The 13,357-nt window shown below is 41.5% G+C and overlaps 1 protein-coding gene across 6 annotated transcripts in view; it reads right to left on the bottom strand.

Moving 5' to 3' along the window:
• Positions 1-13,357, bottom strand: part of FARP1 (FERM, ARH/RhoGEF and pleckstrin domain protein 1) — a 405,781-nt gene that overhangs the window by 104,401 nt on the left and 288,023 nt on the right. For 4 of the 6 annotated variants that reach the window (XM_019523933.1, XM_019523936.1, XM_019523934.1 and 1 more), the window contains exons 6-8: positions 10,453-10,550; positions 2,122-2,236; positions 402-573 (exon numbers count right to left, since the gene is read on the bottom strand). In XM_019523933.1, the coding sequence (XP_019379478.1) occupies positions 402-573; positions 2,122-2,236; positions 10,453-10,550 (385 nt within the window). The remainder of the gene's footprint in view (positions 1-401; positions 574-2,121; positions 2,237-10,452; positions 10,551-13,357) is intronic. The other 2 variants (XM_019523937.1, XM_019523939.1) reach the window with 1 other exon arrangement.

Raw genomic sequence — 13,357 nt, 5'->3', positions numbered from 1 at the left:
GAATCTCTTCCTCCCCACCTCCACCTGTACACACTACTTTCACTCTGTCCTAGTTCATACTTGCCTGCTCCATGCCTTGTTTCTCATTTGGGGTGGCCTGTTTCCTCAGCTATATGGATCAGGGTAGTGAGAACTTACAGACCCTATGGAACTTTTAAGATATAGGTGAAATCTTACGCAACTGTCTATGCCTAATACCTGCCCTGGACACTAATTTGGAGATGCCCTGACGTTTTCATGGCTCTCAGTTCCTTTTAGCTTTCATCTGCCATGAAGACAGTTGGAAACTGGACTCAGCTGGACACATTTCCTATATAGGTAACACCTTAATCACCATGAATGTAATAGGTGTTTCAGCAGGTCTAATGTAAAGACCGAAGCCATGATCAGAGTGGCCTAACCTGAAACACCAGAATGCCTGTGTTGGCAACTGCCAGGTTGATCTTTGTTCCTTCCCTGTCCTTTGCTGGATGCAACCGAATTCCATACATCTCCAGCCGACGGGCAATCTCTAGCAACTGGAAATCTGATTCTGCTGGTGTCTGTCCCCTGCAGAAACAAAAGCCAAGAAACCTAATCCTTATTAATTTGTGATCAAGGGCCCCAAAAAACATTTTATGAGATAGTACCCATCTGCCCCTTTCATTCTACCTAACTTCCAGCAACTACAACAATAGGTCTAGCATAAGGAATAGTAGTCAAAAATGCAAGATTTCTTAAAAGGAACTCTTAGTGCCTCAATTTTTGCATGCCCAACTTTAGATACCATAAAGGATTTTGACTTTTTCAAAAATGCTGAGCTGCCTTAAACTAAGACAGATTTGGAAGAAATGAGAAGTATGAGAAACAGTTCCTCCTGGAACTATTTAGCACATCTGCAGTTGAACAGGCAGATCTCAGATTGGCCTCCTCAGTCATCCACAGACTCACAAATTACATCCTATTTGCTGGAAAACTGTCATCCTCATATCGAGAGACTACCAACAACCAATACAAAACCAATTTCCACTTAAAATACAAGTAAGCATACATGGAGAAGTCTGGGCATCAGAATTTTAGCCATCATATCCCTGCTTGGTTTTTTTTTTAAGATAAAGAACATACTATAAATAAAAATGTTTCAGTTTTAATCAAACACTCTTGCTGGTGAACTCAGAAGCCAGCTAACCAGAGTATATAACCTCAAAACCACAGAGAGGCTTATATACCTCAGCCAAAAGAATTGTAACCTTCGAACATTACAGTGTGAAATGACAGAGACGTTATTGTGTACACAAGTCAGTTTTCTATTTGCTTGTCCATATCTTCAAACGTTACATTTAAATTCTGTATTATTTATATGAACAAGACCATAGATCATATTGTGAAAAGATTCATAAAAATGAAAGATGGGAATAGTATAGCACATAACTGATTGAGAAGAAAAAAAATGTGGAAAGGGGTAAACAAAACAGTCAACACTAAGGGTGGTGAATGTACATTTTTGGGTCCCATATACATTAATTTCTTCATTATTAAATTATGCAGCAGTCCTGGTTGAGGTAACTGCTCATATAAAAAACAAAGTCATGACAACTACCCAGACTGTTTAGTTGAAATGCAGCAATGTCCGTTTTGAACGGTGTGAAAGCAGAAATGTGTGTCCTTCAGTCTTTACGGCTTCCTTCCAAACCAAACCACCAAACCAAACCAAACCCTTACTTCAATTCCTAATAAGATTTTATATTCTATTCGCAGAATCTCTCAGACTTCCCCTCAAGATTCTAAATGAAGCCCTCTCCTCCTGGAAGGTGAAAAGGCCGTAATTCCATGTCCTTGAAATCAATGAGATTACTGACAATCACCTGCATGATAAGGGTCATCATTTGTAATCAGATCTGTATATATTAAATCAGCAGTGAAGAGTTTTATATAAACCAGGCTCTGAAAACAAGTGAAGGCTTGAATGAAAAATCAGAGCTGACTGATACTCCCGTACGTTGAGAGCACAAATAAAAAAAGTAAGCATAGGAAAAATTCATAGGCCTGAAAGTCATCTATAAATAAAGCCTATTATAAATTTACAGCTAGAATTACACTGGATGCAAAAGAAGCTAACAAGAAAAAAAAGCTGGGACTTACATATGATTCAGGTGGAATTCCATAATTTTGTCTTCTAGTGCTTCTTGCTGAGGTATATACTTGTTCTTTGCTAAGTGTTCACGATCTATGGTTTCATCGAAATCCCCAATCTCAGCTAGAGAGAATGCAGGGGACGGGGAGGCAGAGGAAATCAAAAGATATATAGTCAGATAAACCAAAAGACAGATAACTAGAAACATGGCAGAGAAATAAAAATATTTGTTCAAAACCTCAGCATGGTTTTTTATAAGGCATATTTATAAGGCATGTCATTTTCCAGATCTGTCTTTCTTGTCTTCTTTATGAGTAAGAAGAACAGTGAGAGGTGGCTCAGTAGGTAGAATGTACACTTGCACAGATGAAATATTCATAAAGCTATGTTGGCTTGGGTATAAATCAGGAGCTGGCATGTAAGACAGGCCACCAACTTGATGAACATTTTAGTGGAATAGGTCCATTTTGTTGCTTTCACTGTGACACTCAATACAACTTCATTTGCTCCAGAACAATGATCTCTCCAGAACTCCATCTTAAAGCCCTTTCCAATTATGCACTATGGCAGGGTTGTCTAACTTCTACGCCCCTGGGGGAGGGGGCGCATGCTGTGGGTGCTACACACCATACAGACCATACCAGGCAAGGCATGGGCCACTGGGCAACTTGCCCAGTGGATGTTCCTCTACCCCGCTTGCTATATGGCTATACTCACACAGGCACTCCCTCCACTGCTGTACCACATGGGCACAACCCCTCTCCGTGCACAGCCCTGGATTCACCCTCAGCTTCCCATGTACTAATCCATGTACTAACCCCTCAGTGGAAGCAAGAAGCAACAGCTGGAGGAGGAAGAGGGAACCCAGAGACTCTGTCTGCTGTTGCAGCTTGAGCAATAGGGGAGTGGTGGCTTGGCAGGAGCCTGAGAGCCACAACTTAAACTCTCACAGGTCACACATAGCCCATGCCAAAGGCTGTAAGTTGGACAGCCTTACATTATTGCAAATTTTAAAAATATTTGTTTTGATTCTTTGATTAAATACAGTCATACAGTGCATCCTGCACAGTTATGAAGCCTTATCCCTGATGGACTGTAAAATAAGAAAGGCATGCGTGATGCTTCTTTCCCTTCCGTTTTAATGCATTCCTGTGAACTGAGTTTAATAATTTTCCCAAATAAAGTTGCTGCCATCTGCTACATTTGTTTCAGTAATAATAAGCATGAAAGCTTGCTAAATAACATACCTTCCAGCCCTGTCACATTACCACATTACCACTTTGCTTTTTCTTTGTGAAATCTACTTATGGGAATCAGACAAAATATTTAATAGCATAATGTTTCCTTCTGTATTGTAACTTACTGACAAGCTTCTGAAGGCATTGCTATTGGTTACTTCATTGAATTATATCCCCCCAGTCCATTCTGGTTCCAATGTTCTGGGAAGAACAATACTTTGAAGGCTGTTACTGTTCTGTCCAGCCTGTGTGAATGAGCACTGACAGACCACAGTTCCCACACTTGATTTTTTATCAGTGCACTAAATTAAAATCCAGAGAACATGTGCAAACAACTAATACATTCTACAGCTTTCTTAAATCATATACTTTCTTGATACTTCCAGAGTTCAGAAGTGAAAAAAAATAATAAATGAAAATATTATTTCTCACCCATGAGCTTCAATGCTCTTTCTGCATAGTTTTCCTCAGTCCCTATTTTCTAAATTTCAAGAGACTCAAAGTATTGCTGCCTTACTATTGTATCACTGACTTCCATTACAGTCATTATATCTGCCTTCTCTAAATCCATTTCAAAATTGTTCTCTTGGCATTAAAATTGTTGTCTCCTAACTTGTGCTCACCTTCATAAGCTGTTTTTTAATACACGAGCTAATGTCATAGCAACTCATTTGCTGCTGTCATAACATGTTTTTATATTAAGAGCAGGCTGTAACATCAGTATAACCCACAGATTTACCCCTCAGAAAAAGATTCTTGAAAACAGGCAGCCACCATGCAAAGACCTATTCTGCACAACAACTATAGGAACACAGTAATCTTCACCTTCTGCTTCCCTACTCTTCCCAATTTTATATCATCATTATCACCACCTGTTTAATGTTATTTATTATTCTAAAAATGCATAAAATAATTTCTTAGCCACCAAATAACAGAATAGTGAAAATCAAATACAACAAGGAGCATAACAGATGAAATCCAGCTCTAAATACTATTAAGGCAAAATTCTGAGAAATATTTTAGGAGCTATACAATATTTTTAATAAGAGAACCTATCACTTTTGGGCCTGCTTAGTGGGCTCTAGCAAAACAGGTTTGGAGCCAAAATTTCCTCTTACACTTGAAAGAGGAAAAAGTCATGCAGGTTTTTAATTGTACAAGGGAACAGACAATATTAAACTGTAGTTCATTTTAAATAATATTTAAGTATAACCTAATAATATAGCAGATTTTTATATGGAATACTATTTTCTCTTTCCCTGGACTAGGGAAAGAGAAAATAAAACCTACCAACATCAACCCTTTAGAGGACAGGATAGTATTAGTAACGTAACTAGAGAAGAGCGAAAGGGGCACCAGCTCCAGATACCAACTTTGAGGCACACCACTTGGATGATGCTTCCTCTCCTCCAGAGCCTTTGGTGCATCTGCAGCAGCCCTGTCCCCTTTGGCAAGAGGAGCCAACCTGGAGGAGCCCCACGCTACTCAGCTGTAGGAGCCGTGTGCTGGGACACAGCAGAAGCATTCTTGCACCACCAAGCTCAGGAAGCCAAGAAGGAGCAACCCTGAGCTGCCTGACCACTGCAATGCAAGTGGTTGCAGGGACAGCACGGGGGGTAAGACTCTCCTCTGGCCGGGTGGTATGGGGCTGCTCCAGCTCAGCTTCTAGGCCTGTGTCTTGGTACTTAACTCCTACAACTGAGAGGCAAGGGGCTTCTTTGGCTTGGCTCCTATGGTAAGGGCAGAAGAAAGGACTAAAGGGCTGCTCCAAGAACGCTTGTTTCACCCTCCACACCCCTGTGAAGTTTTGTCCAGGGAGCCAAAATACATAGTTACATCTCTGGATAACACTGATGTTTCTGAAATCTCACTGTGTCAAAGACTGAGAATTCCACTGTACACATACCTAATGCACAAAATCCTCCAAAATGTTTTAACATATACTTTTTTAAAAACAAAGTTAATCTTGTTAGGAGTTTAGATCCTGTCTAGATTAGGAAACTAGTGAAACAGTGACATTACCAAAGGCAAGTGGGTAAATCTTGAGCAACTAAGACAGGGATTTTTAAATTGTACTGTTCAAAACCCTGAGTTGTCTTTGTCAATCCATAATTTACTTCACTATTTCCTTCACATTTTGGGAAAAGGAAACGGTTGGTTAAAAATTCAACACTTCCCAATTAACCCTCTAAAATTAACAAAACAAACTTTGAAAATCGCCACCCCAAAACTTAAATTCTGGTGACCAGGGTTTAACATCCTAAGATTTTAAGGTGAAAAAAAAAAGAATAAAAAGTTATTTTTTAAAGGAAAAAACACACTTGAAGTCATCAGCACATATAACAAGAAAGCAAAAAAGAGCACAAGTTCAACAAAATTGAAATAAAATTGGAAGAAAAAATCCAACTGATTTTTCTAACAAGTAAACTTTCATCAGCTGAGAAGTCTTGATCAAACATTGCTTATGTTTTTTTCAATGAAGAAAACATGTTCGTTTCTTCTAGTGATTGAGTCACTATATTTAAAAAAGGAAAGGTCCTTTTTCTTCATTCTGCCTTTCAAAAACAAGGTGTGTAGCTTATTTGAAGGCATGCTATTTCCACGAAAATATGGTAGAGGTTCCAAGACTTTCCTCTCTCCTTTGAATCCTACCCTTCACTGCAGTCTTCTTCCACTTCTAGTGCAGGCTTTGCATCAAGTCCTTGCCTCTTTTAATATGATCCTGTAAATCCTGGCATCTCCCTCTACACACCTTCAACTTGACCATGCCCCTTTGTAGATAATAATTTTACAACTCTCTCAACTCATGTTGTGAACTGTCACTCATCTCTCTATGTATTGATTGTCACCCGTTGCCAACAATGGTCCTCCAAAAGTGAAGCTCTCTTTCCTATCAAAAAGGCATCTTGTGCCATTCTCCTTGATTCGGATCTTGGTTTTGGCCCTTGGGAGTTATTCTTGACCTTGAACTTACTAATAAGAGCGAAGTAGAAGTAGAAAGTACAAAAGTCTCATAATAACCTGCTCCTGAACTCTGAGAGAATTTATACTTGCCTCAACTGCTTCTACTTAAATACTAATTCCTGCCTTATTAATTTTTCATTGATTACTTTCACAGCCTCTTCTGCAAGCTATTGATATCCCTCCACTCTAAACTTCAAGATGTCCAGAATTTTACAGGCAGATTATACTGTCTCTCTAGGGAAGCACAAGAATATAATCCTATCCCCTATCATATCATTTTTACTAGCTTTCTGTCTCACCCCAATTGAAACTTAATCTCCTTTTGCTTCCCATGTGTACCCTCTCTCCTCAGACTCCCCATAGCTGGGGGCATTTCCATATCTAACTGAAACTTTCTCTCTCCTTATGTTCTCTCTAGCCCCTGACTTTGAAGAGCTCTGGTTTTCAATATACTACAATGGGAGCCATAGTTTTAGAAATAACAAGAGTGTTTAAAGCCAGAAGATCAGGACCGTTAGACTACTTAGTCTGATCTCCTGTGCATCATGAACCATTACATTTCACTCGGGTATCTTTATATTGGGACAACCAAATGGATTAAACTAAAGTATTTGAGTCCTCGGGGAACTAAACTGCTGTACTAAAGGCAGAGAAAGGGAGAGAGACTTAGGGTGTCTTTACACATGCTCTGGGATTGGGGTGGAGGGTGTTTTAATTAGAGTGTATAGGTGCCCTTAGGTTTCAGAAAGCCTGGGACACTTGCTATGGCAGGGAATTATTTAGGTGAAATATTCTCAGGAGGTCCTAGCAGGAAATCCATGCATCACACTGCAGAAGGTAGCAACGCCCCCCCTCCCCCCTTGTCAAATCCAGTCTGAGCTCAAAATTCCATCAAAGGAGCAATGAGGCAATTATTTTAACCCGAACCTTGGGGAACAGACTTAACAGTCAAAAATCCAATACAGAGGATTCTCTACACTGCCGCAGAGTGAGCGGGGGATGGAGAGGGAGTCTATCTTGCAGGAGTCCTGCTTCTCCTCTAACCAGTCTTTGATGATTCAGAAGAAGGTTAAAACAAAACAAAACACAGTACATAATTAAGGATCTACTCACTTTGTGATTTTTGCAGAAACTGCTAAAAAAGACTTTTTTTGCGTTCAGTGTGAAAATTGTCCTTCCCCATGATTTTGCGTGGAATCGCCAGAAAAACAAAAAAATTATAAAAATAAAATGTTCATTCCCCAGTGGGAGACAGCAGCTGCTGTGGCCTGGCTGCACAGCCTGCTGGGGAAGGGGAAGCTGCCAGCATGAAGGAGAGCAATCAAGATGGCAACCATCCCCTCCTCTGCTGATTGGCCAAGAGGGCAGACTTTTATACGGGACTGCCCCACTCTGCCAATCAGTGGCGAGGGATGAACTGCATGAAAGGCAGCCCTCTCAGGCAATCAGTGGCGAGGGGCAAGGCTGCTGCGGCCCCTCAGCCAATCAGCAGCAAGGAGGGAAGGGGCGGGGGAGAATGAGGGAAGGGGCTTACCACAAAATCCACAATTTTTACTTCTCCTCCATGCACTTTAAGTAGATCCCTATATATAATGAACGAACTGTAGAGTGAGGTGGGTGGAGGGGAACCTTTCAGGAGACTGGCCAAAGCCCAGAAACACAGGATTTGCTTATTACCTCAGGGCAGAGTTACAAGCAGTATGAATGTACTGAGTGTCAGAGCTCCTGTTCTCTTCATGGCCCACAAAAGGAGGGACTGAACATGGGAATTCAAACACCAGAAGTCTAACAGTCCAGACAGAAATGCATCTCCCAGCTATAACTCAGGATGATTTCTGCAAAGCGCTCTGAGTTGCAGTGTTACCCCAGACCAAACAGACATTCACTGTTGGCTCCAGGGGGAGGGGAATCTCCCTGGGGGCTGGGAGCCTGCAGCCGGGTTCCCATAGTAATGGCCAGGGCTCTCTGCCTGTGCTTGCTGTTTTCGGAATGGGAGGGGGAAAGGCAGCAGAGGGAGCTCATTCTTGGGGCTCCCCACATGGTGCTGAAAGGTGGGGTGGGTGAATAGGAGTCCCCCCCACCTCAGGGGGCTCCAATACACCCACCCTACCTTTAGGGGGGGCTGAAAAACCCTAGACTTAACTCCCTCTGATCCCTTTCCCCACTCCCATTCTGCAAACAGTGACAGGCTGGGAACTCTGCAAGCACAAGTTACAAAAGATGCTACATTTTAGAACATCTTTATCTGATGTCTCATTCAATGAGGGGTCAGATTTTCACTCGATCAGCCATTTTTTAAGTTGTTTGCAGCCATGCACTTGTGTTTGGTCACGGCTATTAACTGCTTTCCGTGGCCAGATCAGGTGAAAACTGTCACTTCTGTCTGCACCCTAAAGTTTCCATTCTGACTGTTAGCTCTTACCTTTACACCTCCAGGTAGTAACATTTCTCCCAAAATAAAACTAATCATATCCTTTATAAAGGCTTCTACTCTCATTTTAAGGATGCCAAAAATGGTGAGTCTTAATTACCCACAATGCTATGAAACTGCAATTCATTTTTAAGTTAAATTCAGTTTCCAGTAACTGGGCCTTTTTACTGTTTTACTAACAAGACTGAAAAGTCCTCAGCATATCTCCTTTCTTGTAGAAGTAACCACATACAGTGATCAAGTCACCATTTTATCTCCTCTTTGATACAATGAATAGAATTCAGCTCTTCAAGCTTTATATTGTAAGGCTAGTTTTCCACATCCTTCAGAATTGAATCCCATTTGTGGTCTTCCCAATGCTGTTTACAGAGAAGGCAAGATCTTATCCCTACCTCTACTTGATATTCCCGTTTTTCCAAAGGTCAAATTAGCCCTATTTGCCACAGCAAGTTAAGGCAATTGTCTTTGCTCAGACTGAGACACTTTCCAGCTCCTTACAACTTCCAGGGAAGAGTAAGTAAAAATGACAGGAAAAGAAAAATGTTAGTTCATTTCTGTTATGATTTTGCTGAGTCCCATTTATGGAAAAGCTGAGCAGCAGAAAACATTCAACTTAAAAAAAACAAAACAAGCAACCCCCCCCCCCAAAACATTCAGCTATACACCACGACACAGGTTGCTCATTTTATTTATTTACAGTTTGTCTTTTGCTACTGCTTAATCACATAGGCTGGTGGAGGCCAAAGCAAAGAGAACTGTTGGCATCTGCTTATAGGCTAAAGATTGATATGGGATGAAAAAGCCCTACCACCAAACAGACCACTTCTGACACTGGATAGTGGGATTTATCTGTTCCTGACAGAAAAGTATTTTGACAGCCTTTGTTAGCTGAGTAGCTATCTTACTGTCAGCACTGAAGTAGAATATGTGGTGCTGCAGTTTACAATGGCTATTCAAAGTAATGATCTATTATGACTAAACAATTTTGGCAAAGACTACCAAAGTACGCTTCAAAGTAGATTTTCACAACATTATTCTAGATAGGGATATCCATAAATTCTTGAAATGGAAAAATGTGTTCTCTTTTATGCGATTTGGAGGATAAAAGTAACTCTGACAGGCTGATATAAATGTATGTATGATCCAAGTGAACACATTTTTATTGCTCATATTTCTGGATAAAGCAAGTTAAAATCTATTGACTGTCTCCCTTCCCTCACCTCCCCTAATAAAAATCTCAGGGCTATGACTTAAGTCTGACATTCTAAATGTGTTTATTTACTGTGCTCCAGACAGTATACAGAACTCCAGGAATCATATGGTCCAATGACACAATACTATATTAAATTATAAATGATAAAACACAAAAGTAATTAATTTGAGAAATTCAACGCATTTGCCATTTCTCTGCAGAAACTGTTCCTCAGAAGACCCTGCCAGGTTGTTAAGCATAGCTTTCTGAAAACATAGCTTCAAAGGTCCAGAATGTTTCTAATGACCCACTGTCTTCACTTGAAAGGGTAATGCTGATAAACTACATAAAAAATACATAATACAACACAGTGCATGGAAGCTCTCACACGGGTTTTTCTATGCCATATTGCTTAATATACTGCAGATATGTTCAGCCTAACAAACTTCCTTCTACTCACCACTCCTTTATCGCATACTTTTTTTTTTTCAAGGAGGAAAGGAATAGAACTTACACTGTACAATGTGTGAGACTAAGAGTGCAGTGCTGGTATCGTTACATGTTAGCCTGCCCTGTGCCAGGTCCTGCTTCACTTGCAATGCAAATAGGTACCTATGAACAAAGAAGCAAACAAAGAGTTACACAAGGCATAAAGAGAGGGGAAAAGCAGCAGTAAAATGCTGACCCAGTGTTTGGCAACAGGTTGCCCACCCTTATCAGAAGCTGTAACAGTGACTTGAAGTTTTTGAGTTTAGTGGCTGAATGAAACAAAACACTGTGTTACAATTAGAGGTGCACTGATACATTGGTCCATATCATATAGACACCAATAATAGGAAAATTGACATTATTGGCAATTGGCTTTTTTTGGCTGATGTGGCTGATAATGTCACTGATAAATGCTGTGCACAGCTGCAGCATGCACACAGCCAGTCCAGCAGCTTGGATAGCAGCATCTGGCTGGTAAGTGTTGGGGGAAAAGGGGTGGGTGGTAGACTGAGGAAGGGAGGGAGGGAGTGGGGCTGGGCAGGGGCAGGCACTGTCCAGTTGGGGTGGGGCATAAGGCAGAGACACAAGCAGAGCTTCCAGGGGGTATGGGGGGGCAGCTCCTGCAGCTGCATGCACCTCAGGGCAGGCATGGGGGTCATGTACCCCCCCAGATCTATGTGCAGGGCAGTCTCTGTGCGCTGGGGATGAGGACAGCACTGGGCTATTCCCAGCAGGGTGGCTGGGCCAGGGCTGCACTCAGGGCAAGCAGCACTGCTGCTGGGAGGGGTAGCTATGGGGGGCTACAGCTATCCCAAAATTTGTTGTAGCCCCCTCAAGCCCCCTCTCAGCGCCAAAACTGCCCACCCTGAACGCAGCCCTGGCCCAACTCCTCTCCCTCCCCCCAACCCTGGAAAGAGCCCGGCACCACCCCCAGACCTAGCCCACAGTGGCAGCCTGCCCTCACCCCATGCACAGATCCAGGGGGCACATGACCCCCATGCCCCCCCTGGGGTGTACGCAGTGGCAGGAGATGCACCCCCCCACCCTTCGCCCCCCAGATGAGCCACTCATGGCTCTGTCCTATGCCCTGCCCCAGCTGGGCAGCACCTGCCCAGTCCCAGATCTACTCCCTCCCACACCATAGGGGGCCTCGATCTGTCCCCCCACACCCTTTCCCTCCAAACAGACTTACCAGCCTGATGCCAATCGGCAATGGGATCGGGATCGGCCAATATGGCTTGTTAATAATCTGCCATTGGTACTGACCCACAAAAATCTTTATTGGTACACCCCTAGTTACAGTTGTCAGGATTTTAAATACACCCCTTTTTACATAGCCAAGATATGCTAAATTTATTTTATGAACTAATAAGCAGGGATCCTACTTTTCTCTGATAAAAAGAAGTCTGAAATTCTCTGCTTTAAAAAACCCCTCCAAAAATCCATATTTTTCCATGATTAAACAAAATGCCACTATATATTATTTGGATTGATATGGCATTGTGTTTTAGTCATGGAAAATGTGGATTTGGGGGGGGGGTTTAAAGCAGAGAATTTTGGATTTTTTTTAACCAAAGAAAACCAGAATCCCTGCTAAATAAGCACTGGAAGTGAAATGACATGCAGCTACAATGAGATAACCATTATGAGTGCTAACAGACATGGAACTCCCCACCCCGTCTCCCCTCCAAGCAGTGGTTTACCAGAAGAGGAAGAGAATTAGTTCAACCTGACTTCCTAGCATCTCTATAGATCAGGTGCTTCAGCGGGGATTTTTGGTGCTTTTATCGAAAGCTGATTCAATCAGCTACTATATTCACAACATGGCTGTGATTTAGGTAAGTTCTATTATCCTCATTCAACAGATAGGAAATTGATGTGCAAAGAGACTAAAGATAAATAGGAATTTGAGGACTAAATAGGTGCCTAACTTCTCACTGATATTTCAATGGGAATTGAGGTTACTAGCGCCATATAGGATCAGACCCTAAAGTACAGCTTTAATTGAAAATCAGCAACCAGAAATTTGGCTTTCTTCCTTTTGTTAGTGATTGGTCTCAATCTCTTACCCATCTTTTGGTACCCTGCCACCCATGCACCATTTCCTTTTCAATAGCACATATCTTGTACAATCATGCACTTACTCAAATCAAATTTTCTGGGATCTCTGGCTTTGCATTCTGGAATGCCATGAGATGCCCACCGGTCAGATATTTAGAATGGAAGGCTCAGGAGCAAGCCCCCAGTCCCTGTTTTGCTCTTTTGGTTGGTGAATGGGGCTAGGCATCTTATTCTTGATCTTCTCCTAAATGTTCTATTAGTTCTTTGAATATTTTATTACATGTATAAACAGCTCAGGGAGGATTTCGTAGATACACCACTGGCTCTTAAAGAAGTGTGCAATTTGGTTGAGACTTACTTTTCTCTGAATCAGAATTAGCAAATTAATTGACAAGACTTTGTTACATCAATCTGGGATTTTAATTATACAGTAAGTTTTTGCTGCAAGTTTCTAGGGGGTTGGCAATTTCTTTAATAGGAAACCATCACTCATCTCTAGGGAGCTAGCTTAGATAAAACTGGTAATAAAAGAAAGTGCTATTGTGTTTTACGGTTATTGTCTCATATGTGCCTTGGAGAATAGCGTGTGCTACAAACATTGATTATTATTTAATAGTAATACTTGCTATTATTTAATAAATAGATAAACAGAGAAAGAACATTACAAAAGTAAAATGAATTACCATATTTACCTGAATCCAAAACAAATTTGTATTTAAGATGCCCCCCCAATAATTAGATTCTATACATGGAAAATGTTTACATTTGTTATGATTTTCCATATACAGAATCTAATTATTGGAGGGTCATTTTAAATTCAGGTCACCCCCCCCCCCCCCCCTCCTCCCCGAGGGCACAGAGAAGAAAAG

The sequence above is a fragment of the Gavialis gangeticus genome, unplaced genomic scaffold (genome assembly GCF_001723915.1).
Source record: "Gavialis gangeticus isolate Ggan-Ray unplaced genomic scaffold, GavGan_comp1, whole genome shotgun sequence".
Classification (NCBI taxonomy): Eukaryota; Metazoa; Chordata; order Crocodylia; family Gavialidae; genus Gavialis; species Gavialis gangeticus.
The sequence above is the reverse complement of the archived record's forward strand: the minus strand, read 5'-3'. Positions and strand labels throughout refer to the sequence as shown.